The sequence below is a fragment of the Tamandua tetradactyla genome, chromosome 10 (genome assembly GCF_023851605.1).
Source record: "Tamandua tetradactyla isolate mTamTet1 chromosome 10, mTamTet1.pri, whole genome shotgun sequence".
Lineage (NCBI taxonomy): Eukaryota > Metazoa > Chordata > Mammalia > Pilosa > Myrmecophagidae > Tamandua > Tamandua tetradactyla.
This window is the reverse complement of record NC_135336.1, coordinates 106,739,874-106,766,678: the sequence shown is the minus strand read 5'-3', so window position 1 is coordinate 106,766,678 and position 26,805 is coordinate 106,739,874. Positions and strand designations below refer to the sequence as shown.

General features: G+C 50.9%; 4 protein-coding genes across 6 annotated transcripts in view; 2 read left to right on the top strand and 2 right to left on the bottom strand.

Moving 5' to 3' along the window:
- The window catches only part of TSPEAR (thrombospondin type laminin G domain and EAR repeats), a 259,806-nt gene that overhangs the window by 152,682 nt on the left and 80,319 nt on the right, over nt 1–26,805 (top strand). The gene's annotated exons all lie outside the window — the stretch shown is intronic.
- On the bottom strand, nt 8,828–9,883 carry LOC143648767 (uncharacterized). The gene is made up of 4 exons (XM_077119180.1): nt 9,671–9,883; nt 9,263–9,604; nt 9,130–9,175; nt 8,828–9,051 (listed from the first exon to the last, which is right to left on the bottom strand). Exons 1-4 carry the CDS (start codon nt 9,881–9,883, stop codon nt 8,828–8,830), a joined length of 825 nt encoding a protein of 274 aa, XP_076975295.1.
- Nucleotides 14,933–15,967, bottom strand: LOC143648763 (uncharacterized). Of its 3 annotated transcripts, none has more exons than XM_077119173.1 (2): nt 15,211–15,967; nt 14,933–15,132 (listed from the first exon to the last, which is right to left on the bottom strand). In XM_077119173.1, the coding sequence occupies exons 1-2, from the start codon at nt 15,965–15,967 to the stop codon at nt 14,933–14,935; spliced, it is 957 nt and encodes a 318-aa protein (XP_076975288.1). The 3 variants fall into 3 exon arrangements, with proteins under 3 accessions (XP_076975288.1, XP_076975289.1, XP_076975287.1); XM_077119174.1 differs by having other exon boundaries at nt 15,352–15,967; XM_077119172.1 differs by having other exon boundaries at nt 14,933–15,967.
- LOC143648765 (uncharacterized) lies at nt 25,415–26,467 on the top strand. Its single transcript, XM_077119178.1, has 2 exons — nt 25,415–25,594; nt 25,736–26,467. The coding sequence occupies exons 1-2, from the start codon at nt 25,415–25,417 to the stop codon at nt 26,465–26,467; spliced, it is 912 nt and encodes a 303-aa protein (XP_076975293.1).

The following is a 26,805-nucleotide window of genomic DNA, read 5'->3' as shown; positions in this document are numbered from 1 at the left end:
AGTATTTTAAAATTACTGAGACTTGCTTTGTGGCCTGATCTATTCTGGAGAATGTTCCATGTATACTAGAGAAAAATACGTATTCTGCTGTTTTGGGTGGAAAGTTCTGCAGATGTTGGTTAGGTCTGGTTGGTTACAGTGTTGTTTATGTCCTCCGTTTACTGATTGACCTGTGTCTAGTTTTTCCATTCGTTAAAGGAAGTGAGGTATTGAACTGATCTATTATTTTAAAACATTTATTTCTCCCTTCAATTCCATCCATTTTTGCTTCATATATTTTCAGACTCTGTTGTTAGATTCATATATGTTTATAATTGCAATATCTTCTTGATGGATGGACTATGTCACCAACACACAATGTCTTTCTCTGTTTCTTATAACAATTTTTGACTTAAAATCTATTTTGTCTGGTTTAGTATAGCCACTTCAGTTGTCTGTTGGGTATTATTTTGTAGAATATCTTTTTTCCATCCTTTCATTTTCAACCTCTTCAGTCTTTGTATATGAGTCTCCTGTCGGCAGTATGCAGTTGGATCATGCTTTTTTATTTAATCCATATTGCCGATCAATGTCTTTTAATTGGAGAGATAGATTTATTTACATTTAAAGGTAATTACTGATAAGGAAGTACTTCTGATAATTTGTTAATCTATTTTCTATATGTTATAGCTTTTTTGACGTTCATTTCTGCCATTACTGCATTCTGTTTTGTTTAATAGAGTTTATTCTTTGTCGGGAGGTGGGGAAGTGTGCCTTTTGACTCTCTTCACATTTCTTTTTCTGCACAACTTTTAGTTATTTTGTTAGTGGTTACCATGGGGATATAATTAATATCTTAAATTTATTATAACCTGGTTTGAATTAATGCCAACTGAGCTTCAATAGTATTAAACACTCTGCTCTGCTACAGTTTCATCCCTCAGTCTATTTTTGTTATTGTCACAAATTATATCTGTATGTATCATGTGCCCACCCATACACTGTAATTTTATGCGTTAGTCTTTAAAATCATATGGGAAACAAAAAAAGAATTACAAAGTAAAATGCAATTATACTGAATTTTGTATTTAACTCTGTGATTCCCTTTGCTGGTTTTCTTTAGTTTTTCATGTGGCTCCCAGTTACCATGTGGGGTCTGTCACTTCCTCCTGCGGCCTCCCCTTAGCGTTCTCTTGTACAGCTGGTGGACCCCTGACAACCTCCTTAGGCTTTGTTTATCTGGACACCTCTTATTTTCTGCTTCATTTTTTAAAAAATTCAAGTAAATTTTAATTACTATTGAAAAGATATATCATTGCTTTATGAGAACTTTTTTCTTTTTTTGTGAAAAATAACACGTTTACAAAAAAGCAATAAATTTCAAAGTTCATTGCAACATTAGTTGTGGAACAGATTTCAGAATTTGGAATGGATTGCAATTCCATAATTTTAGGTTTTTGCTTCTAGCTGCTCTAAGGTACTGGAGACTAAAAGAAATATCAATATAATGACTTAGCAGTTATACTCATTTGTTAAACCCTACCTTCTCTGTATAACTCCACCATCACCTTTGATCTTTCTCCCACTCTTTAGGGTTATGTCAGTAATAAGGGGTAGGGGAATGGAACTAGGTGATGTTCTGGAGAGGCTGGACTTACCTGGTCCAAGGACCCATCTGGAGGTTGTACGTTTCTGGAAAGTTACCCTAGTGCATGGAACCTTTGTGGAATCTTATATTATGCCCTAGGTGCTCTTTAGGATTCTCGTTCTTCTTTTTTTTTTTTGCATGGGCAGGCACTGGGAATCAAACCCAGGTTTCCAGCATGGCGGAAAGAACTCTGCCACTGAGCCACTGTGGCCCACCCTCTCCTTCATTTTTAAAGGGTCATTTTCCTGGATATAGAATTCTTGGTTGACTTTTTTTCTTCTAAGCACTTTAAATGTCATTCTACTGCCTTTTGGTTTTCATTGTGCCTTACAAGAAACCTGCTGTTAATCTTTTTTAGGATCCCTGGTATGCGGTTTGGCCCAACCGCTAAACTATCGGGGACCCTCTACTCCTCAGCTTCTCACTGCTTGCTAGACGACACTACCGCATGCAGAAAAGGGGCTCGAGCCGGGGGTCTGGGTCCAAGGGGCGCGCGCAGGAGACCTCGCTGCGGGTCTAAAGGACTGGAGGCCGAGTCAATTAAGGCATGAAGCGAGGTAGCTTTATTGTAGGTAGACGCTTATGCCAGGGCCGCCAGTAGCTAAAGACCACGAGGCTCGGTGAGCCCTGAGTTATATACAGTTTGAGGAGAGGCGGAGTTAGGGCGTGGCCTCCAGGGGAGGGTAGCCAATCACACAGGGAGGATGGATGAGTGACTGTGACCATAGAGATGCTGTTCCTGAGTGTACCCGTAGCAGAGGATGTTGGGTAGGTGGAGGACTAAGGAGAAGGCCAATAGGGTTAGAGAGACAAGGCTGCATCATCACTAGTCACTGGTGAGGCTTGTAATTCAGAGGCTTAGAAGAACCGGACTGCCAAAATGGCGAGGGAGGGAGAGAAAGAGACTAAGCCACCAGGCCAAGAATAAAATTATGCCACACTGGTATATGAAGAGTTACTTCTCTCTTGCTGCTTTTAAGAGTCTCTCTTTCAACAGTTTTATTATGATGTGTATTTGTGTGACTGTGTTTGCATTTCTCCTTCCTGGAGTTTATTATTATTATTATTGTTATTATTTATTTATTAAGCATACCAACATACAAACACAAACATTCTTACCATACGATCATTCCATTGTACATATATAATCAGTAATTCACAATATCATCACATAGTTGTGTATTCATCATCAGGATCATTTCTTAGAACATTTGCATCAATTCAGAAAAAGAAATAAAAGAAAACAAAAAAATTCATACATACCATACCCCCTACCCCTCCCTTTCATTGATCACTAACATTTCAATCTACTAAATTTATTTTAACATTTGTTCCCCTTTTTATTTATTTATTTTTAATCCATATGCTTTACTCATCTGACCATAAGGTAGATAAAAGGAGCATCAGACACAAGGTTTTCATAATCACACAGTCACATTTTGAAAGCTATATCATCATACCATCATCTTCAAGAAACATAGCTACTGGAACACAGCTCTACATTTTCAGGCACTTCCCTCTAGCCTCTCTGTTAACACCTTAACTAAAAAGCTGATATCTATATAATGCATAAGAATAACCTCCAGGATAACCTCTCGACTCTGTTTGGAATCTCTCAGCCACTGACACTTATTTTGTCTTATTTCTCTCTTCCCCCTTTCAGTTGTGAAGGTTTTCTCAATCCCTTCATGCTGAGTCTCAGCTCATTCTAGGATTTCTGTCCCACATTGCCAGGAAAGTCCACACTCCTGGGAGTCATGTCCCACGTAGACAGGGGGAGTGTGGTGAGTTTGCTTGTTGTGTTGGCTGAGAGAGAGAGGCCACATCTGAGCAACAAAAGAGGTTCTCTTGGCGATGACTCTTGGGCCTAATTTTAAGTAGGCTTAGCCTATCCTTTGTGGGGCTAAGTTTCATATGAACAAATCCCAAGACTGGGGGCTCAGCCTATTGCTTTGGTTGTCCCCACTGCTTGTGAGAATATCAAGAATTCTCCATTCGGGGAAGTTAAATTTTCCCTCTCTCTCACCACTCCCCCAAGGGGACTTTGCAAATAATTTTTTATTCACTGTTCAAATCACTCTGATTTATCAGGGCATCATTCTGAACAAACCTACAAAATCTCATGCCCTACTCAAGGTTCCATGTACTTATGGTGTTCAATAAAGCTGTCCACAAAAGTTATATTACTTCCTGGAATTTATTGGGTGTCTTGGATATAAAGTTTATGTCTTTCATCAAATTTGAACAGTTTTCAGCCATTATTTCTTCAAGTATTTTTCCTACCCCTTTCTCCTTTTCTTCTCCTTCTGAGACACCCATTATGCGTAAGTGCTATGCTTGATGGTTTCAGCCTCAGCTTCTTCTTCATTATTTTTTCCTTATTTCTTTTCTTTCTCCCTTAGACTAGAAAATTTCAATTGATCACTGTTTTAGTTTGCTAAAGCTGATAAAATGCAATATAACAGAAATGGGTTGGCTTTTACAATGGTGTATTAATTAGGGTTCTCTAGAGAAACAGAATCAACAGGGAACACTCGCAAATATAAAATTTATAAAAGTGTCTCACGTGACCATGGGAACACAGAGTCCAAAATCCGCAGGGCAGGCTGTGAAGCCGACGATTCCGATGGAGGGTCTGGATGAACTCCACAGGACAGGCTCGCCAGCCAAAGCAGGAAGAGGGCCTGTCTCTTCTGAATCCTCCTTAAAAGGCTCCAGTGATTAGATTAAGCATCACTCATTGCAGAAGACACTCCCCTCTGGCTAACTACAAATGGAATCAGCTGTGGATGCAGCTGACATGATCATGATCTAATGCTGTGAAATATCCTCATTGCAACAGACAGGCCAGCACTTGCCCAACCACCACTTGGCCAAGTTGACACGTGAACCTGACCATGACAAATGGGGATTTACTCCCTTACAAGTTTAGCTCTGAGGCTGTGAAAAATGTCCAAATTAAGGCGCCAACAGGTGATGTCTTCTTCGCAAAGACTGGTCCCAGTAGCTCTAGCCCCTCTGCCACATGGCCAGGCACGTAGCAACATCTGCGGGCTCTTTTTCCCAGGTTTCATTGCTTCTAGCTTCTGGCTTCAGTGGCTTTCTCTCTGTTTTCCGTGTGTCCTCTCTCAGCTTCTCCGGTGCTGTTTTCTGTGTTCTTTCCTCTTATAAAGGACTCCCGTAAGACCCACCTTATTCAAGGTGGCTCATATCTCAATTGAAATATCCTAACCTAAAGGTCCCACCCACTATAGGTCTAAACCCACAAGAACGCATTAAAAGAACAGATTTTGATGGGCCATGGTGGATCAGTGGCAGAGTTCTTTCTGCCATGCTGGAGACCCGGGTTCAATTCCTGGTGCCTGCCCAAGCAAAAAAAAAGTCAAGACAAAACATATCTTTTCAGGTACATAACGGCTTTAACCATCACACCTATCTTCAAATTCAATTAATCTTTCTTTTGCCGCTCACGTGTGCTGTGGAGGCCCTTTATGGAATTTTTAATTTCGGTTATTGAACTTTCCATCTCCATGAGTTTTATTTGGTTCCTTTTTATAGTTTCTATTTCTTTCTTGATGCTCTTTATTTGGTGAGGCATCATTTATCCTAGTTTCCTTTAGTTTTTTGAGAATATTTAAGACAATTGATTAGAGCCTTTGTCTTTTAAGTCCAGTATCTGGGCTTCTTCTGGGACAGATTCTGTTTGTTTTTACTCTGAATGGGTCATTCTTTCTCATTCCTTTGCATGCTTTGTAATTTTATATTGAAAACTGGATATTTTGATCATAATATCATGATAATTCTTCCCCAGCCCCAGGGTTTGCCGTGGTTGCTTATTGTGAGCTGTAGTTGCTAGTTTAGTGACCTCTCTAAATTGTTTTATGGAAGACTGCATTCTTTGTTGTGTGTGGTCACTGAAATCTTCATCACTTTAGCTTAGTGGTCAGTGAATGACTTGACAGAGTTTTCCTTAAACACCTGCAGCCCACCCAAAATATATCCCAGTTTTGCAGAAAGGGTGGGGGCTCTTCTGTGTGGGTTTCTGGTGATGCCCCTGGGCCTTTACCATTGAACCAGGCTCCTGAAGAATCTCAGGACCAGGTGTGGTGGCTGGACAGCAGAACCCATGGTGCAGAGTGGGCAGGAGTTTCCCAGGTGTCATGTGGGAGAAGCCCCCAGAGTGTCTGAAATCTGGAGATACAAAGAGGATTCAAGGGGCCCAACCCCTCTGAGGTCTGGAGTGGGCCTCACTGCTGCCTTCCTCCAGCCCCAGGTGTGCACAGCCAGCACAGAGGGTCACTGAGGGGCAGGGTGGCTTTACTCCTGCTCAGGACAAGACCAGTGTCAAGCAAGGCCCCGACCTGAAGGTGTGGCCTGACCAGATGGACGGATGAGGAAGACACAGGAGGGTGGGCAGCAGCAGCTGGGCTGGCGGGAGGAAGCGGGGGTCAGCAGGAGGAAATGCCTCCAGAGGGCTTGCAGCAGCTGGGTGTGCAGCAGGCCTGTCGGCAGGGGGAGGGTGGGCAGCGAGGGGGCCAGCAGCTGGGTGCTGCCAATCGGAGGGAACACAGGAGCTGGGGCAGACTTCTGGCAGGGGCTGGACCCAGAGCTCACCGGCACACAGACAAGGGTCAGGCAGGGGCTGGGATGCAGTAGGTGGACTGGCAGCAGCTGGAGACAAAGTAGGTGAAAAAATAGCAGGTAGACTGGCAGCAGGTGGGGGCACAGCCATTGGGGGTGCAGCAGGTGGGGAGCAGCAGGTGGGGGCACAGCCATTGGGGATGCAGCAGGTGGGGAGCAGCAGGTGGACAGGCAGCGTGTGGGGCACAGGAGGTGGGGTGCACCAGGTGGGCTGGCAGCGTGTGGGGCACAGGAGGTGGGGGTGTACCAGGTGTTGGGCTGGCAGTGTGTGGGGCACAGGAGGTGGGGGTGCACCAGGTGGGCTGGCAGCGTGTGGGGCACAGGAGGTGGGGGTGCACCAGGTGGGCTGACAGCGTGTGGGGCACAGGAGGTGGGGGTGCACCAGGTGGGCTGGCAGCGTGTGGGGCACAGGAGGTGGGGGTGCACCAGGTGGGCTGGCAGCGTGTGGGGTACAGGAGGTGGGGGTGCACCAGGTGTTGGGCTGGAGCAGATGGACTGACTTCAGCTGGAGGTTCAACAGGTGGACTGACAGCTGGTAGACTGATAGCAGCTGGGGGTGTTAAGAGGTGGACTGACAGCAGCTGGAAGCAAAGCAGGTGGGGGCACAGCAGGTGAGGGCGCAGCCACTGGGGGTGCAGCAGGTGGGGCACAGCCAGTGGGCTCACAGCAGGTGAACTGACACCAGCTGGGGGTGCAGCAGGTGGGCTGGCAGCAGCTGGGGTGCAGCATGTAACAGCCTGAGGCTCCTGCTCTGCCCTGGGGCTTTGCTGAACTGGCCTGCCCTGTTTTTGTCCCCAGAAGAGGAGGTTGAGGCAGGGAATGGCGAGGGCAGGTGTGGCTCAAGCAGGGCAGCTGGAGGCCATGGGGACCCCACTCCCTTTTATCTGCAGCCACAGCAACAAACTTTGCTGCGTTGTGCAGTTTTCAGCAGCTGCATACGCACAGTGTCATGGGACTCTTGCTGTCACTGTGTGAATTGTGTGGTGGGAGCAGAGCTCTGCGAGAAGGGTTGGGGTTCTGACCAAGGAGGAGTCTTGGGGCCCAGTAAATGAAGGTGGCGTAGCCCCAGGTCACCCAGGGAGGGGCCGAGAGGAGCCTGAAGCCCTGTGTCTCTGGAGGCGGACAGGCGCGAAGCTCTGGAGGGCAGTCTGGGAAGTTGAAGGAGGGAGCCGAGCTCGAGGCCAGGAGCCCTGCGGCAGGTGCAGGGCTGGGCAGGAGTGTCCACAGGGGATCAGCATTGTGTGTGGAGCGCTGTCGCCAAGCCTGTCACAGTGGGGGGCTGGAAAGTGGAGTGGGGTGCAGAAGGGAAGGGGGCTGTGCTGGGCCAACGGCAGGTGGAGAAAAAGGATCATAGGGACACAAGGAGCCTCCAGTGTCGAGGGCCGGCCCAGCCCTGGCGTTGAAGGGCGTTGAGCACAGTGACCCTTCCCTGAATGGAACAGAGTTGACCGCAGTCCAGAGGGCCTCGGACGTCCCCCTGCCCCCGGCATCGCACCACTCAGCGCAACTGGCAAGGGCAGTTGCCACCCCGGGAGTCCCACGCCTTGCCCTCGCCTGGCTGCCTCTCCCACTTGACCAGGGCTGCTGTCCCTGTGCAGTGAGCATGCTGTCCCCCATGGGAGGTGGCTGGCGCTCGGGGGTCCCTTGTTCATTAATTCCATTTCAGCCAAGGATTAATATCCACTGGTGAACCCGCCCCACTCAGTGGTTGCACGGGGTGTTTTCCCACGGAGACTTTGACGGAGTCCGACCCAGCTGTTGTGTGGAATTCCCACCATCGGGGTTTGGAGATTAAGGACAAAGCGTCAGCCACCAGACACAGTTCATGGACTTGATCTAATTCTGGTTTGGGGAAAAGTAAACACGATAAAATCAGATGTTATGGGACATTGGGGAATTTGAATATAACTGTTAGAGCTATAGGTAGTTTTCCCGGGCACGATAATTTGGGAGGACACCCTTGTTTGGAGATGCCTGCTGGGCAATCAAGAGGAAATGTTACCATGAGATCACAACACTCATTTTCAAATGGTTAAACGATAACCCAAAATACAAGAACAGGCAGAGGAGGAGGGAAACGGGCGCGAGTGACGCACCGTCGGGGAGCTGCCCGGGTAGTGCAGAGGAGTGGTGAAGTGCATCGGCACCTTGGAGGGCCTGAGCTGTGCCGGGGGCAGGGGAGGCGCGCAGGGAGGCTGCGGTGCTCACAGCAACCCCCGGTCTGAGCACCGCCGAGGCACTGCCGGGACGAGGACGAGAGAGCGAGGGCTCGCAGGGGACATGCAGGCCAAGGGGAAACCTGATTTTATTGATCCACCAGGGAAGTGGTCGGCGGGAACCGGGGGGAGGAGGAGGGAAAAGCCAGCGCTGGAACCAGGGGCCCCGTCAGTGTGGACTGGGCAACTCAGGAGGGACTGGAATGAACTGGCCTGGCCGAGAAGACGTCAGGGAAGAGCCAGGCAGAACTCAAGTCACCTGCCTACATCAGAGCACCCAGAGCCCGGCTGGCCCTGGGGCACGTGCCCGGTCAGCAGCAGACATCAGGGCCAGGGAGGAGCCTCAGCAAGCCGGGCGGGGACACGTGGGCCGGCAGAGCAGGGACACACAGGAGGCCGGGGGGCAGCAGCTGGGCTGGCAGGAGGAGGCGGGACCACAGCAGGAGGAGGCGGGACCACAGCAGGAGGAGGTGGGGGCACAGCAGGAGGCGGGCATGCAGCAGGCGGGCTTGCACACAGGGCGGCAGAGCAGGGACACGCAGGAGGAGGGTCTGCAGCAGGACGAGGGGCAGGGGGTGGGCACGCAGCACACAGGCTTGCAGCAGACGGGCTTACAGCAGACAGGCACGCTGCAAGGGGAGGAAATGCAGCAAGCAGGCTGGCAGCTAGACTGCTGGCAGCATGAAGTATCCTGGCAAGCGGAAGGCTCACAGCAGACGGGCTTGCAACAGACAGGCTCACAGCAGACGGGCTCACAGCACACGGGCTCACAACAGACAGGCTTGCAACAGACAGGCTCACAGCAGACGGGCTCGCAGCAGATGGACACACAGCAGGACGTGCAGGGGGAAGATGAGCAGCAAGCAGGCTGGCAGCTAGACTGCTGGCAGCACGAATCATCCTGGCAGGGGCTGTCCCCACAGCAGACGGGCTCGCAGCAGATGGGCTTGCAGCAGACGGGCTTGCAGCAGACAGGAATGCAGCAGGGGGAGGACGTGCAGCAAGCGGGCTGGCAGCTAGACTGCTGGCAGCAGGAGGGCTCACAGGAGCTGATGCAGACGGCTTGGCAGGCGCTGGACCCACAGCTCCCTGGGGTGCAGATGAGGGTCAGGGAAGGGGCCTGGGTGCAGCAGGTGGGGGCACAGCAGGTGGGGGCACAGCAGAGGGGGGCACAGCAGGTAGGGGCACAGCAGGTAGGGGTGCAGCAGGTGGGGGCGCAGCAGGTGGGGGCACAGGAGGGGGGCTCGCAGCAGCTCTCTTGGCAGACGTCCACCTCCCAGGGGGGGCTGGTGCAGGTGCTGGGCAGGCAGCCCCGGGGGCGGCAGCTCAGGTCGCTGGAGCAGGTGGACACGGCGGACGCAGCAGTGATACAGGTCCTGGAGCAGCAGGTGTCAGCCATGGTGGGTCTGGGAGAGGGGAGCTGAGAGGAGTGTGTGAGCGTGGGAGTGTGAGCGAGTGTGTGAGGGGCTCCAGGCAGCCAGGGCTTTTATACCCCCTGGCGTGTTTGGCCAGCTTGGGTGCCGCAGGCCTTCCCGTTCCTTGTCATTGCCAGGAGCATGTCCCAGCGCCCTGCTTGTTTGTGGGCTGAGGTGTCCAAGCCACAGGCCTGGCGCTGTCTGGGTGTGGGCGGAGCCTGCTGGTCAAAGGGCCTCCTGGGAGGTGGGGCGTCTGCGTTCTGAATGCGAACACTGAGGTCCTGAGGGTCTGTCTGTCTGTCTGTCTGTTGAGTGGCGGTTGGATGGGCCCTGAGTTGCGCATGTCTGCTCTCATTTTGGCCTCTCTGTGTCTCCTTGGTTGTCTGCCTTGGTGAGATTCTTGGTTTTGGGATGTTTGGCACCAGCCCAGGACCCAAGCTCTTATGATACAGCGGGTACCTCATGCCTGGTGCCCCAGCTCCAAATGGACAGTGCACCCGCCACTCCGCCAGCCCACATCCCCCTATTGTCCGCCCTCTGGGTTCCCCTTCTCCTCTCGCAGCCGCTCAGTCGCAGGCAGGTTCTGCTGTCCCTCGAGGTCTCCACTTATTATCTGCTGATTTCTTCTTTGGTTCCATGTCCTCCCCAGGCAGTGATACCAATATTTGGTTGGTTATTCCAAATTACATCATTTTAATCACTGGGTATTGTGTACAGCCTGGTTTCTGTAGGGGAACCATGTTTAACTACCTTCCCTGTACACTTCTTGTCTTTGTCCATCTTTCTCCTCTTGGAGTTCACAGTCACTTCATTTGTTTATTTGTCTGTGTGTCCATCACCCCATCATCCTCAAGCTTTCTGACTAATTTGCCCCCAAGCTCCACTCAAGAGGTTCAAACGTAGTTAATCTGTCAGCTTTGTCTATCTTTGGAAGCCTCTCAAGGCTTATTCCTGGGTCATCGTGGGTTCCCCTCGGGTTGGGGGCAGGTGTTCTCCTGGCTCTCCCTTCTCTGTCACCTTTGGATTTTCCTTCATCTCGTGCCTTGTTTCCTGAATGTCTTGTCTTCTTCTTTCTGGGCTTATGCCCTTATTTTGGTGGAGCACATCCTCCAGTAGCTTTCTGAGAACAGATATGTGGAAGATAAGTTGTTGAGACATAGCATGACTAAAAGTGCCTCGTTTTGCTCTTGTACTTTAATGATAGTTTAGCCAGGTGTAGTCTTCCCGATTGGAAAGATTCTCCCTCAGAATACTTTCTGGAAGTTTCCCCTGGGCTGCTTCTCGTCATCCCACCTCCTCCAAAAAGAGGTGCCTCCTCTGCCTTCTGTCCCCCACGGTCAGTTTTGCCTGCTCTGTGTCCCCTTTTCTTTCTGGTTCCTCATAGCCAACACACTGTTCCCGAGAAGCCCCCATGCGGCCCCTTAGTAGTTCATCCGCCTCATGGCTGTGCGGCAGACCCACGTGTGACCCCTGCCTGTCTGGCTTCCTTGACCCATCTCCTCCCTCACGACGGCGACATCGGTGCTTCCCAGCTCTGGGCTAATATTAAATATGTGGCTGTAAACCTTCTCGTCCATCTGCGGTGGACGTATTTACTCGTTTCCCTCCAGTGCACACCCCAAAATGGAATCGCTGTATCTTATGATAGGCATATGACCAGTTTAGTGGATACGGCGGAAATTTACATGCCTTCTGGCCATTTCAGTGAATTCCGGTGTGCTTTAAACTTGACAAAACGTGATGTTGTCAATCTATCTTTTAAAACTTTATCCACCATTGTATCAATTTGCAATCCTGGATATCCTAAATTGCAAAGATCAATCAAAGCAAATCAGTAACTATTTGGATATCCTTTTAAATGAGATTCTTGTTCAAGTAACTTGCTTATTTTTTGTTACAAATGGTTTTATTTGTATTTCTTATTGATTTGTAGATATTTATTATATATTCTAAATATAAGTCTTTTCTTGGACATACGCAGTTGTGTGCTGATATATATTGATAAGCGGCTTTCTGAAAAGTAAACAAAGTAACAAACACCTTGATTTGAAGCATTTGCTTGTTTCTGTGGTGTGGATGTTCTCCCATCACAGTAGAATTTAAACTTGATGCGAGGGCAGGGAAGGACGGGCACAGTTAATTATCTGAACTGGGCAAGAGGCCCCAGCACACAAGGGGATGTGTGTATCTTGAGCAATCCATCCAAATCTGGTGCTCGTCTTTTCGTTCTCTCAACGGTGATTTAAAAAAAAAAGCTTTTTTCAGGTACGATTTATATACAGTAAAATTTATCCATTTAAATCCACAGTTTGATGATCTTTGAGAAATGATGCCCGCTGTGCAATTGCTAACTAGCTACCGTAATATAGAATTTTCCATCCCTAATGCTGCCGAAGAAATGTGTGCATGACCGTGCACACACTCGAGGGTCTCTGTAGGAGACCCATCTGATTTGGTTTGCTAAAGCTGCTGGAATGCAATATACCAGAAATGGAATGGCTTTTATAAAGGGATTTATTAAGTTGCAAGTTTACAGTTCTAAGGCTGTGAAAATGTCCGAATTAAAGCATCAAAAAGAGGAAACTGCTCAAGAAAGGCCAATCACGTCCAGGGTTTCCCCGTCAGCTGGGAGGGCGCATGGCTGGCACCTCCTGCTCCCTTGCTCCCGGGTTAGCTTTGCTTTCAGCTTCTGGTTCCAGTGGCTTTCTACGTCGACTTGCCAAGCATCTCCAGACGTGTGTCTGCTCCGAGCGATCGCTCCCTCCGTGAGCTCCAGTAAACTAAGTAAGACCCACCTTGAATGGGTGGGGTCACATCTCCGTGGAAACAAGCCAATCAAAAGGTCCCACTATGGGGTGTCCCCGTCCAGGGCAGGGGTCAGCCATCCTGTGCTCGAGGGCTGACCTTGGGCGCATCTGTCTGCAGGGTCCCCGCAGCAGGGAGACAGCAGGTAGCAGTGCGCAGCCCTTGCAGGCCGTGGCCAGAGGCTGCCGTCAGCCCTCCGTGCTCACTGATGGGCAGGAAAGCATCTCAGGGCCCTGCCTGCGAGGGGAGCCGGCACGTGCCAGGGACCAGCGATGCCCAGGCGTCTCCACCGCCCAGCTTTGTCACCGCTCCCGTGACCAGCTTGGCTGCAGCTTTGTTTGTGGTGCAGTATTTCTGTACAGAAGTTTTCCATCTCACTGCATTCAATGGTTGAGTACTTCCTTATGACTTGTGCCTTTGAAATTTGAATGAGAAGTCCTTTGTTTCACCAAGAGCACAAAGAAGCAAGTGGAGAATGGAGAGAGGGGTTCTGCGAAGTTATTGCCAGTGGAGACGGGTGGAGTCGGACCACCATCTGAAGGGGCAGGCAACACACTCACACCTACCTCCCCCTCCTCCACGTGGGTGCACACACCTGCACGTGTTTCTCCCTCTCGGCCAGGGGGTCATGGGGACCAAGGACATTTCTCCCACCCGCACTGCCGCCCCCCTGATGCCACCCCAGCGCGGGCCCCACGGAGCCCCAGTCTGGCATGCTGGGAGGCGGGGGATGCTTGCTGGTCCTTGCCCCGGGGCGGGGGGCGATGCTGATTCACAGAGGGCAGAGGGTGCGGCACCCTCTGAGGGAGGCCCCTCCTCCCTGATGGTAAGATACAGTCCCTGGGCCTTGGCCACTCACCCCCGGCCTCTGCTGGTGTCCCCCCTAAAAAGCCAGACTGAGTCCAGTAAACCACAGCGCAGCTCGTGTCCTCCAGAAGGAGACTTTCCCACCTTCCTTTCTAAATGGCCGCGGACCGGGGTGGGGCAGGGGCGGACACAGACCGCTCCCGTGTGCCCAGGTGAGCCAGCTCCAGGCGTTGCAGGCGGGCCCACCTGCAACCCCTTTGGGCAACAAAGAGTTTGACTGAGGCGCGGGAGCCCGGGGTCAGCTTCTGGGAGGCAGCTCTCCTAAGTGGAGAAGGGTTACTTGGGGGCTCTGGAGAGGGGTCCCCGAGTCCACCTACAGCTTGATGATTGGCGAGGAGACCTCCCAGCGGTCAGTGCACGGCTAAGGTCTGCTAGGGAGGGCATCGGAGGAGGTCAGAGAAGGGAAAGGCACAGAGCAGAGGACCCAGCGCCCTCTCCTCCAACCCTGCAGCTCTCGGGTGCGCTGACGCCCCCTAGCCACGGGCTCTGACAGCACGTGGGGAGCGTCGCTAGGACCCCGCACCCAGGGATTTTAGTGGGGGCTGGTCACTGAGGCTCCCTCGGCCAGGCACAGACCGAGATTCCAGACTCGCAGGAGGACAGCAGGGTTCAGTGCAAGCCACAGTCCCGCTAAAACGGTTGAGGTGTGTCAGCCGCACATACCAGCTGGGGTGGTGGAAACCCGGCAAATCCAAGCTCCCAGACACGGGCAGAGGGCCAACCCCGCCACCTTCTAGGAGCCCGTGCCCGCCACGGCCCCTTCCCCATGGAGCCCACTGCCACATGCTCCCCTGGGAGCTGCCCAGGGCCCGTGTGGAGCCATCACATAGGAGCCTGTGGCCGTAAACAGCAGAAATTAATTCTGGCCAGATTCATCAGAAAGGGCATTTATTGTTGGGGCCTGACACAGCTCACAATGTGGGGAAAGTCAGAGGAACCGATGCCGACCTGGGGACGGGAGCCGGGCACATCCGGGTGCAGGTGGCAGAAGTTACGTGGCGGCCTGAGGAGAGCAGAGTGGAAGCCATTCCTGAGTGTGTCACTTCCCTTGCTTCATTGCACACAGGCTGGAAGGCTGGAGGGTCCAGCTGGCTTAGCTGGGGTCACTGCCCACCCGTGGCTGGGGAGGGCAGGGCACATCAATTGGAGAGGAAGTTGTACTCAAAAAAAAAAGCAAAACACAGGTGAGCTGGTCCAGAGAAGCAGGAGTGCACAGGGGGTGGCCAGGGTGAGAGAGGGTGCAGTCAGGTGTGTGGACTTCTGGGACAGAATCAAGATGGGCAGGGAACAGCGAGACCTCAAGTGTTAGGGAGATCTTGAGAAGATGGTCAGCAGCTGGACTTCTGGGCTGAGGCGGGGCCTCAGCAGGCCGGGCGGGGACACGGACGGCAGAGCAGGGACACACAGGAGGCCGGGCGGCAGCAGCTGGGCCGGCAGGAGGAGGCGGGGGCACAGCAGGAGGTGGGGGCACAGCAGGAGGCGGGGGCACAGCAGGAGGCGGGCTTGCACACGGGGCGGCAGAGCAGGGACACACAGGAGGAGGGTCTGCAGCAGGACGAGGGGCAGGGGGTGGGCACGCAGCACACGGGCTTGCAGCAGACGGGCTTACAGCAGATGGGAACGCAGCAGGGGGAGGACGTGCAACAAGTGGGCTGGCAGCTAGACTGCTGGCAGTATGAAGTGTCCTGGCAAGGGGCAGGCCCACAGCAGACAGGCTTGCAACAGACAGACACACAGCAGACGGGCTTGCAGCAGACAGGAATGCAGCAGGGGGAGGACGTGCAGCAAGCGGGCTGGCAGCTAGACTGCTGGCAGCACGAATCATCCTGGCAGGGGCTGTCCCCACAGCAGACGGGCTCGCAGCAGACGGGCTTGCAGCAGACGGGCTTGCAGCAGACAGGAATGCAGCAGGGGGAGGACGTGCAGCAAGCAGGCTGGCAGCTAGACTGCTGGCAGCACGAATCATCCTGGCAGGGGCTGTCCCCACAGCAGACGGGCTCGCAGCAGACGGGCTTGCAGCAGACGGGCTTGCAGCAGACAGGAATGCAGCAGGGGGAGGACGTGCAACAAGCGGGCTGGCAGCTAGACTGCTGGCAGCAGGAGGGCTCACAGGAGCTGGTGCAGACGGCTTGGCAGGGGCTGGACCCACAGCTCACTGGGGTACAGACAAGGGTCAGGCAGGGGGCTGGGGTGCAGCAAGTTGGGGTGCAGCAGGTAGAGGCACAGCAGGTGGGGGCACAGCAGATGGGGGCGCAGCAGGTGGGGGCACAGCAGGGGGGCTCGCAGCAGCTCTCTGGGCAGTCATCCACCTGCCAGGAGGAGTCCGTGCAGGAGTCACAGGATCCGGGCAGGCAGACCCGGCTGTTGTAGCTCATGTCGCTGGAGCACACGGACATGGTGGTGCAGGCGGCTGGGTGGGCGGGTGAGCTGGGAGGAGGTTATGGGTTTGAGTGAGGGTATGAGGTCCTCTAGGAGGTCTGGGCTTTTATACCAGACCTGTGTTGTCCCAACAGGAAGCCCCATGAGCCCCGCTTCCTTGTTGCTGCTGGGCGCCTGGAGAGCTCTCACTGATGCCAGCTCAGTGTTTTGTTTCCAGGTGATGCTGTCAGCTGGTAAAACCCTGTGTGTGGGGCCTCTACTGACTCACCCTGACCTGTGTTTGGCTCCAGAGCACAAAATTGTGATAGAGAGGGTGTGTGGCTGTGAACCAGGTACCCCGGGGTGGGGCAGGGCAGGGCAGGCTGGCTGCACAGGAAGTTCACGCACCCATTTTCCAGCCGACCCTGGTCACGGAGACTCAGTGGCCCCCGTGTCTGGCTGCTGGGGCTCCGGTGGACGAGAGCAGGGGCATGTGGCCGGCGAGAGGGCGAGAGGCCCACCGGGCAGCGGCGCAGCGGCCCTCTGTGGGGGAGAAGACCCCGCGGGGGTATGGCTGGGTGCAGGTAGCAGGTGCGTGCGAGGGCAGCCAGGGGCCACGCTTCCCTGTGGGGCAGTGGGGGTCCCCGCTGGGAAGAACACATGCCTGGGACCCCCGGTTCCTGAGGCTGGCCTCCTCCTCACACCTCCCTTTGCAGTCACCCGATCCTCGAGGCTGGTGGATGGCAGACAGAGCTCACCATCCATCTCCCCTCCAAAGAGCAGATCCCATAAGTCAGCACAGAGGCAACTCCGGCGCCGCTGCTGTGCCTTTCCTGTCCCCATTTTTATTGTCAGTCGAGCAGTTCCTTGGGTCCCCCAAGCCAGAAAGCCGAGTCACCCGAATGTCTCCCTTTCTCCCGCGAATGACATCCAGCTGCCCCAGGTGCTCTCGCCTTTGTCTGACGAACGGTTCCCAAGCCCTGCCTACGCGCTGACAGCGCGCACGGACTCATCTCCGCACAGGCGCGGGGCTGGGTGGGAAGTGGCCGCAGGTGCTGGGCTGGGGCCCGTGAGAGGCTGAGGCTCAGCACGAGGGGCCCGAGGAGCCGCGCCTTCCCCGGGGAGGCCCGGCTGGGGCCGCCCCGCAGCTGTCCCCTGCCCTGGCCGCTGCCTGTCTCCCGGGGTCTCTGCACGGGCTCTCAATCCCTAGGGATCTAAGAGAGGATGACCGGCTTCCGGGTTCTGGGAATTCAACTGGACCATGGGCTGAATTTTCTTTCTTTTTGTTTTGAATTTTAAACGTAATAAAGATTCAAGCCTGGTCCGTAGTCAGCCCCTTCTGGAGGTCCAGGAGCCAACCGGGTAGATTGAAAGCAGTTAAAATTAATAAAATAAATGACAACTGCTTCCGTCTATGACAACGTAGCTTATGTCACACAAGTGGTCTTGCAGAGACCAACTTGAAAAGAAAGCTGGATAAAATACAGAAACAAGTGTTTGAAGGCTTTGGAGAGCCGCGGATGGAACTAAGAATTGAGAGGCAGAAATTGTGGAGATGGGACACTGCAGAGAGGTGGGCCAGCATCCTGAAAGCTCTATGCTTGGAGGCCAATTGCTGAATCTAGCTGTGGGCTGAGAGGGGGAGAAAGTAGGCTGAGGACCACAGCATTTAAGCCAGTGGGATTTCTGGCCGTGTCCTTGGGTTGGAGAATTTAAACTGGAACTGTGACAGCCAAGGCAGCCAAGCCTTAAGGGCCTGAGACCCAGCCAGAGGGGTGATGTGCTGGTTTAGAGCTGTTACGTCCCCCGGAAAAGGCCATGGCCTTTTCATCCGTTCCTGTGGATACAGACCTGCTAAGGGAGGGGGCGGACCTTTGATCAGGTTATTCAGTTGAGATGTGACCCAGCCCATTCAAGGTGGGTCTTCCTCGTTTACTGGAGTCCTTTCTGAGAGGATAAAAGGTAAAGCTGAGAGAGAAACACGGACAGAGCTTGGAGAGAAATGCCCTGGAGATGCCAAGAGAGGCCCCACGGAACTCCAAGGGCAGCCACTGGGACCAGGAGCTGAAGGCGATGCAGCCAGGGAGCAAAGGGCCAGCAGACACTGGCCACATGCCTCGCCATGTGACAGAGGAGACCCAGATGCCCGCAGCCGCTCTTCAGAGTCCAGGTGTCATCCTGGTGTTGCCTTAATTTGGACATTTTTATGGCCTAAGAACTGTAAATTGTAAATTAATAACCCCCATGTAAAAGCCACCCATTTCTGGTACAGTGCATTCTGGCAGCTTGTTGGGGACCCTGTCATTGGAGGCTGGACCCTTAGGGCATTGGCCAATTCTCATGCTAACTAGGGGAGATATAAAGAGGGCAGGAAGAAAGCTCCAGAAAAACCAAGCAGAGGGTGTGTGTCTATTGAAGAGACGGGACTCAGGGCTCAGGCGAGCCAAGGGGGAAGGTCTCAGCTGGGACCTGGAGAGCTAAACCCAGAGGTTGACCTCCCTTCACACAGACTGCCCCCCAGCCTCACATCGCTTACTCCCTGAAGGGGTTGATGCCCGCACCCCCACTCACGCCATCTACAAGTATATAGGATAGAACTCTATGAAGCAGGTGAAATCATCCAAAGCATCTAGAAATTTTATACTTTCAGTGTCACCCAGACATCTGGTCAAGAATTACAGTCATACCAAGAAACGGGGCCAAGAGGCAAAACAGACAATGGAAAGAGACCCAGAGATGCCACAGTTATTGGAGTTATCAAATGCAGATTTAAAATACCTGTAATAATTACGTTCAACAAAATAGATGTAAAGATGGAGAATTTTATCAGAAATTGAAATCTATAAAAAAATACACGGAGATACTAGAACTGAAAAATATGGTAATTGAATTTGTGAATAGACAATGGGTTAACAGTAGATTGAATAGGCAGAGAAAGCGTTAATGAACTAGAAGTTAAGGAACATCTAGAATGAAACTGGAGAGCAAAAAGGACAGAAAATAGGTCAATAAATGTAGTAAGCATTAGAAGTCTGACATTTTGTAATTGCGGTCCCAGATGGGAGGAGAGAGGATGGGAAATGTTTGAAGGGACAGTGGCAAAGAATTTTCCAAAACTAGTGAAATGCTTAAGCTACAGATTCAATAAATGTTATAAATCTCAAAAGAATAAATACTAGTGAAGACACACGTAGGCATATCATAATGAAACAAAAACAATTTCTTAAAAGCAATCAAAGTAAGAAAATAAAACCAGGAACGCAAAGATGCAGCAATACTGGATTTCCCAATGAAAACAAGAAGGTAATGGAATGGCATTTTTAATATGCTAAAAAAAAAATAACTTCAAACCTGGAATACTAACCTAGCAAGAAAACTCTTTAAAGCTGGAGGGGGAATAAAACATTGCAAGACATCCAAAAACTCACAACCAGTTCTGCTAACAACAGCAAATTTGCTTTAAAGTAAATATTTAAGGAAATTTCTCAGGCAGGAAGACAGAAACCCAGGAATGCAGGAAAGAATGAAGAGGGTATAAAAGTGGAAATAAATGGGCAAGTATAAGTGAAAATTGACTTACATTTACATTCGGATTGTCATGATATAATACATATTATTTATTTATATATTATATAAAATAATATATATATATTTTTTTATATATTTATAACTGTCTTGTGGGTCTAAGATATGTGTAAATAAAATATATGAGATCATGAATATAAAAAGTGGTAAAATAAATGTTAAATGTTCTAAGGTCATGACACTGCTTTGGAAGTGGTAAAAATACTAATTTTAGTCCCCAGCAACTCAAGAATGTGTGCTGTGATTTCAAGGATAGCCACTGAAAGAACAGTAAAACAATGTATAACTAATAATTAGCAGAAGAGGGAAAATGAATAAGATGAATAACAAAAATATTTGACTAATCCAAGGAAGGCAAGAGACAATAATTTTTAAAAGGAGGATAAAACAGTTGGGACAAATAGAAAACATATGGTCCGATGCTACATATAAACCCAACTATCAATAGATAAAAAGCATTATGTTTCTAATTAAAAACAAAGATTGTATGTCCGGATAATAAATGGAAACCCTATTAGGATAGATCCTAAATATAAGGACAAAGGAAGGTTGAAACAACTCCAAAAATCAATGACCTTAGAACTCACTCATGAAGTTAGGAGAAGAATAAAAATTAAATCCTGGGAAAGTAAAAGGGAGAGAAAAAATAAAGATGAGACAAATTTATTGACTGTAACTTATCTTGGATTGTATGACACACCATTACTTATGTATGACTTTAAAAAGTTTTGACCAATTGTATTTATAAGATGCTATTGATCGTGTGACATCCAAATTTCAGGGATCTTAGATATTCAAAATGTGCATCTTAGATTTGATTGAAATATGAACCAGATCTACTAATGTAATTCACGAGATTAATTGACCAAATGAGAAAATCATACAATTAACTCTGTAAGTTCTGAAAGAATGTTTGATAAAACTTAATACCTATTCTTCATTTTATGAACTCTCAACAAAATAGAAAAAGGTGAATACTTCCTTTGCAAAAGGAAATTAGTTATATTTCAACCCAAAATGCCAGCATTATATTTCATGTGGAAACACCAGAGAGTGCTCCATTAATGTCAGAAGTAAGGCGAAAATGCTCACCATCACCTGAGTAAGTTAATATTTCTCTCAAGTTTCTAGACACCCCAAGTAAGTGAGGAAATTAAGTAAAAAGTATAAAAATGAAATGGAGGAGGTGAGCATTTTATTATTTGCTATATGTGGATACCTAATTGTGTGTCTTGAAAACTCAAGGGGATGAATGAAATGCTGCTACGAATAAGAGAATTCATAGATTGGCTTTGTAAAGTTACATTCAGAGAGCAGCAAACCACAAAACTCAGCAGATATAACTGAAGAAAATAGTCCATTTATATTTATAACAGCATCAAAGAAGATCATCAATGTGCTGGTCCTTCTGAAGGAAACTAAAACAGTACAGAGGGAAACAAAAGTAGTTTAGAATAATTGCAAAGGCCACAAAATTCTATTGGCCAGAAACATCCAACATTATAAAGATATCAATTTCTCTAACTAAATCTAAAATATGAATTTATTATAACTTCCATAAAAATATTGGTAGATTTTATTTCTATCTGTCCTTCCTTCTTTTCTTCCTTTCTTGCTTTGCTTTTCTTTGCCTTTTTTTTGGTACTTGCCTAAAGTTTGAATGAAAAAATAAATAAACAAGAATGGCTGAGAAAATTCTGAACAAGATAAACTTCAGTGAGTAGGTCACCCCAGGACCACCAAACAGATTTTAATTTTTTTTCATAATTAAAACATTGTGCAGACAAGTCAAATGAATTTTTATCATAAATAACTTCACACACACATAAAAATTAAAATTAAAAACTAAAAGGCTTATTCTTCCCAAAACAGGAAGTACCCTTTGTTATATTCCTGGGTATGTTTCCCAGTATAATTTTAAAAATAGTTCTATTATGAGATTTTTCTCTACTTTCCTTGGAAGAAAAGTTCCCATTTATTCATTTAAGGTGAATTCTTTACACATAGCACGAATGTGCAAAAGTACTGATTCTGTGATGTCTCAAAAAGATATGTACAGAAAGACGTCATTTATTACCAGATGTTATTTGTCACAAAGAAGTGGGAAAAAACTTAAATGTCCAGTAATGATTCCATAGATTATGACATCCTGACATTAGAACACACGCAGTCGTTTGAAATCACAGGTTTGTGAACGCAGAGCCAGGAGCTGGTGTGCAGATGGGCAGGGGGCTGGGAGGGGCTGGGGAGAGGGAAGTGACGGCTCCAAGTGTCCTGGCTGCTCTTTGGAGTCTGGAAATGTCCTGGCCATGGATGGCGGTGAAGGGAGCAGAGCTCGGGAAGCAATCAACAGCACCGAAATATACATTTGAATATGAGTAAGTGGGGAAATGTTAGATTGTGTTTAAGGTAGCAGAATAAAATTCTTCAAGTCCATATGACTACACTACACAAGCAGTGTATCTAAGTTAAAACATGGAGCTTAATTAATAGTGCAATTATAAAAATGTGCTATTACGAGTTGTAACAAATGTCCCACACCAACACACGGGGTTGGTGGTAGGCAGGCATGTGGGAATCCTGTATTCTATGCACGGCTAGTCTGCAAACACACAACCTCCCTAATAAAGAAAAATATATATTTAAAAAAATAAATGAAACATTGAGATACTGGCTTGAATGGAAGGACTGAAAGAACAAAAATAGATTCAAGTTAACAGTGAGTCATAATACGATAAAGAAGGGTTTTCAGATGAGTGGGAGAAAGATGGATTATTTAATAAATGGTAACTAGCTGGAAAAGTTAGGCTGAAACCCTGCTTCACACCCTGCACCCAAACAAAAAGGCAAGCATGGGTCTTGACGGACTAGAGGTTTTAAAGGTTAATTGTAAAGGAAAAAAAAAAGCTAAAAGCATCCAAGTGCTAGAAATGGGAATTAGAAAAAATAACCTCAGTTTGGAGTTGCCTCAGCTGGGGGAGCTGTAGCAAAGCCCCCCACCCTGGGGCTCGAGCCAGCCGGACTGCACCGCCCTGTGGCCCTGGAGGCAGAGGGCTGTGCTGTGAGGGGTCGTCAGGCTGTGCTCCCCAAATTCTGGGTGCTGGTGGTGGCTCGCCTTGACCCCCGGCCCACAGCCTCCGCCCCCACCGTCTTCCTGCTGTTGGCTTGTCCAAGCCTGGCTCCCTTATAGGGACCCCAGCAAGGCAGATCAGGGCCTGTCTCATCCAATTTGGCCTCCATAACTAATAACATCTTCAAGGACCTGGCTTCCAAACAGGGCCATATTTACGGGATTCCGGGTTAGGGCTTGAACTTATTTGGGGGGGGGGCAGAATTCCATCCATGACAGTCCACCCTCTGGCCCCCCAAATTCATATCCTCCCCATGTGCAAAATACATTCATTCCATCCTGACATCCAACAGAGCCTTAAGCACCCAGCATCAACTCCAAGTTCAAAATCTCACCTGAATCAACTCTGGGTAAGGTCCGTCTTGGGTGCACCTCTCTTTGCCACTCCTCTGTGGTCCTGCGAAACCCAGAATACAAGTTAACTGCTTCCTCAATGCCAGCGTGGGGCAGGCATTGGCTCGACGCTCCCATTCCAAAAGGGAGAAGTTGGAAGGAAGAAAGGGGCTGCCGGTCTAAAGCAAATTTGCAATCCAGAGGGAAATTGCCTTAGATTTCAAGGCGTGAGAGCATTCCCTGTGGTGCCTGCTCTCCAGCCCACCTGGGAGGGCTCCACACTCGCGCATGCCAGGGCATGGCCAGGCCCTCCTGGCCCAAGCAGCTACCTCCCACCCAGACCTCTTCTCTCTGGCCCTACTGTGGGGTCACTTCCTTCATTTGGCCCCATCTCTTTCCCTGTCAGCCCAGGACAGCAATGCTTCTTGTGACATAAAATTCTCTGAGATGGTTGGTTGGATTCACCCATTTAGTCCCACACTTAATCTCTGGCCTCCAGAATGGAGAGGGAATAAGTTGCTGCTTGAGGGCCCAGGTTTGGTATTTGTTGCATTCACCCTTGGAAGCTAATACAGATGTGGCACTGGAGGTGGCACTGCTGGGAAAGACTCCTACAAAGGGGGAGATGGCTTTGGAATTGGGTAATGGGTGGAGGCTGAGAGAAGTTTGAGTTGCTTGATAGAAAAAGCCTAAACTGCTTCGAAGAAACTGATGGTAGAAATGCAGGTGCAAAAGGCAGTTCAGGTGAAGTCTTGGATGGAAGTGGGGGAGATATTATTAGATGTTGAAGACAAAGTGATCTACTGTAAAGTGGGAGAGAAGAGCTGGCATAAAGCAGAATTTATATGTTCTACTTTGGGTGGAAAGGGGAACTTGTAAGCGGTGAATATCAGAGTGTCAAACATGGAGTGGGAGGTGTACCTTGGTTTCTCCTTCCTGTTCATAGCAAAATGGGAGAGGAATTAAGTAAATTGAAGGATGAACTGCTAGGCATGAAGGAACCAGCACAGAAGACTCGGAAATCTCAGCTATCCAGATGGTTGCTCTGGAAACAGGGCCGAGGGGGTGGCTGGACAAGCCTCTGCTAAAGAGATGCGGTGTGTGACCTGTGGACAAATCAACCACCCCACCCGAAACCAGGAGTGGGTTTGGGATTCTCCAGAAACCATCTGTGGAGGAGCCTTCTGTCTGGTGGCTTGGAACCATGGATCGCATGGGATGCAGGTGACATTTGTCTCATTACCGGCAAAAGCGCTGCCAACCTGATTGCAGGGAGCGCTGCAGAGACGGGCGAGGAAGGGCCCCACGGTGGCCAAGGCCAGAGGGCAGGACTCTGCGCCCCAGGGCCACCAGTCTCACAGGATGACCCCCAGCCCTCACCCTGCTGGATCTTGTCTTGCTGAGCCGTAATTGTGGACGTGAGCTGGCAGGAGACCAGGGACTCGCTGATTCCTTCCAGTCTCTCTTTCAGAATGAAAATATCATGCCTGTCCCACTGTCGTGTTTAGGAAGTGGACAATTTGTTTTGTACGTTTCGTAGGTGCAGAGTTGGAGAGGAATTTTGCCTCAGGCTGGTGATACTCAGAGTGTCACTTGATTAAAAAGATGATATTTGGACTTTTTGAGTTGATTATATGAGATTTGGGACTTAGAACTGACAGTGGATGTGTTAAGACCTGGGAGGTGCTGGGGCAGGGAGAATGTATTTTGCACGTGGGAAGGACAGGAACTTCAGGGGCCCAAAGGGTGGACTGTTGTGGTTTGATTTGTTCCCCAAAACACACATCCACACCCTAATCCCCGATACCTGAGCCGTGGAGAATGTGATCTTATCTGGAAACAGGGATTTTGCAGATGTAAATTTTAAATGAGGCCATGCTGGGTTAGGGAGGGTCCTAGGAGACCCAGCAGGCTCTGTGGACTGGGCAGGTCACTCCACGCCAGGGACCCCGGACCCCCTTCCCCTGGTGCAGCCCCCCTGCACAGCTCTACATCGGGATGGCACACAGGAGCCCTTGCAGGGCGGGAGCCCCTCCGGGCAGGACCCCAGGGCAGTGCTGGCTGCACCCAACCTGCGCGGCTATCCCAGGGGAGCCGTGGGTGGTGGATGCGGATTCCATGGGGGAGTCCAGCTGCGGCGCATCCCACTCGCCCCCTCCTCCTGCTCCTGGGGGGACCTCAGAGGGGGACGGGCCCGAATGCCCCAGGCAGGAGGTTTACGAGCTGGGCCTCATCACATGCAGGGGAAGAATTTCCCTAACGCCAGACCCCGGAAATGGCCCCAAACAAGGAAGGGGAGGTTTGTGGACTCTCCCACTGGGACAGCATGAGCCAGGGACAGGAATAAAAGCCCCAACAGCCCGAGCTCCTCACACTCACACACTCACTCACATACTCACACACTCACTCCTCCCGCCTCACCTCCCGCCCACCCACCATGGCTGCATCCACCATGTCCGCCTGCTCCAGTAACCTGAGCTACAGCCGCCGGATCTGCCTGCCCAGCACCTGCACTAACCCCTCCTGGGAGGTGGACGACTGCCCAGAGAGCTGCTGTGAGCCCCCCTGCTGTGCCCCCACCTGCTGTGCTCCCACCTGCTGCGCCCCCACCTGCTGCGCCCCCACCTGCTGTGCTCCCACCTGCTGTGCCCCCACCTGCTGTGCCCCCACCTGCTGCACCCCCACCTGCTGTGCCTCCACCTGCTGTGTCCCCACCCACTGCGCCCCCACCTGCTGTACCTCCACCTGCTGCACCCAGGCCCCCTCCCTGACCCTCATCTGCACCCCAGTGAGCTGTGGGTCCAGCCCCTCTCAAGCCGTCTGCACCAGCTCCTGTGAGGCCTCCTGCTGCCAGCAGTCTAGCTGCCAGCCTGCTTGCTGCACATCCTCCTCCTGCACATCCTGCTGTGAGCCCGTGTGCTGCAAGCCCGTCTGCTGCGAGCCCGTCTGCTGCAAACCCGTCTGCTGCAAGCCCGTATGCTGCGAGCCTGTCTGCTGCAAGCCTGTCTGCTGTGAGCCCGTCTGCTGCAAGCCTGTCTGCTGCAAACCCGTCTGCTGTGAGCCCGTCTGCTGCGAGCCCGTCTGCTGCAAGCCCGTCTGCTGCAAGCCCGTCTGCTGCAAACCCGTCTGCTGTGAGCCCGTCTGCTGCAAGCCCGTCTGCTGCAAGCCTGTCTGCTGTAGGGACAGTCCCTGCCAGGATGCTTCGTGCTGCCAGCAGTCTAGCTGCCAGCCCACTTGCTGCACATCATCCCCCTGCTGTGTTCCCATCTGCTGCAAGCCCGTGTGCTGCGTGCCCACCCCCTGCCCCTCGTCCTGCTGCAGACCCTCTTCCTGCGTGTCCCTGCTCTGCCACCCCGTGTGCAAGCCCGCCTCCTGCTGTGCCCCCGCCTCCTGCTGTGCCCCTGCTTCCTCCTGCCAGCCCAGCTGCTGCCGCCCAGCCTCCTGCGTGTCCCTGCTCTGCCGGCCCGCGTGCCCCCGCCCTGCCTGCTGAGGTCCCTCCTTGGCCCCGACATCCTGCTACTGACCAGCCACGTGCTCCAGTGCCAGCCAGGCTCCAGGTGCCACCCCATGTGCCCCTCACAGCCATGTCTTGGCCCAAATCTGACCACATTGGATGACTGCCCCCACCCAAGGACGGGCACAGTCACAGCCCCACAGCCTGATGTGACCTTTGCCCCCTGGCTCCCAGGACCCCCACCACCACCCCAGCTCTGCTGCTCCCTCTGGCTCCTGCCCCCTGGGCTGCTTTTCCTTCCCTCCTGTTCTGTGTGCTCCCCTCAACTCGGCCTCAACCCCCAACCTACCAGTCACCCCAATAAACTCGCCTGC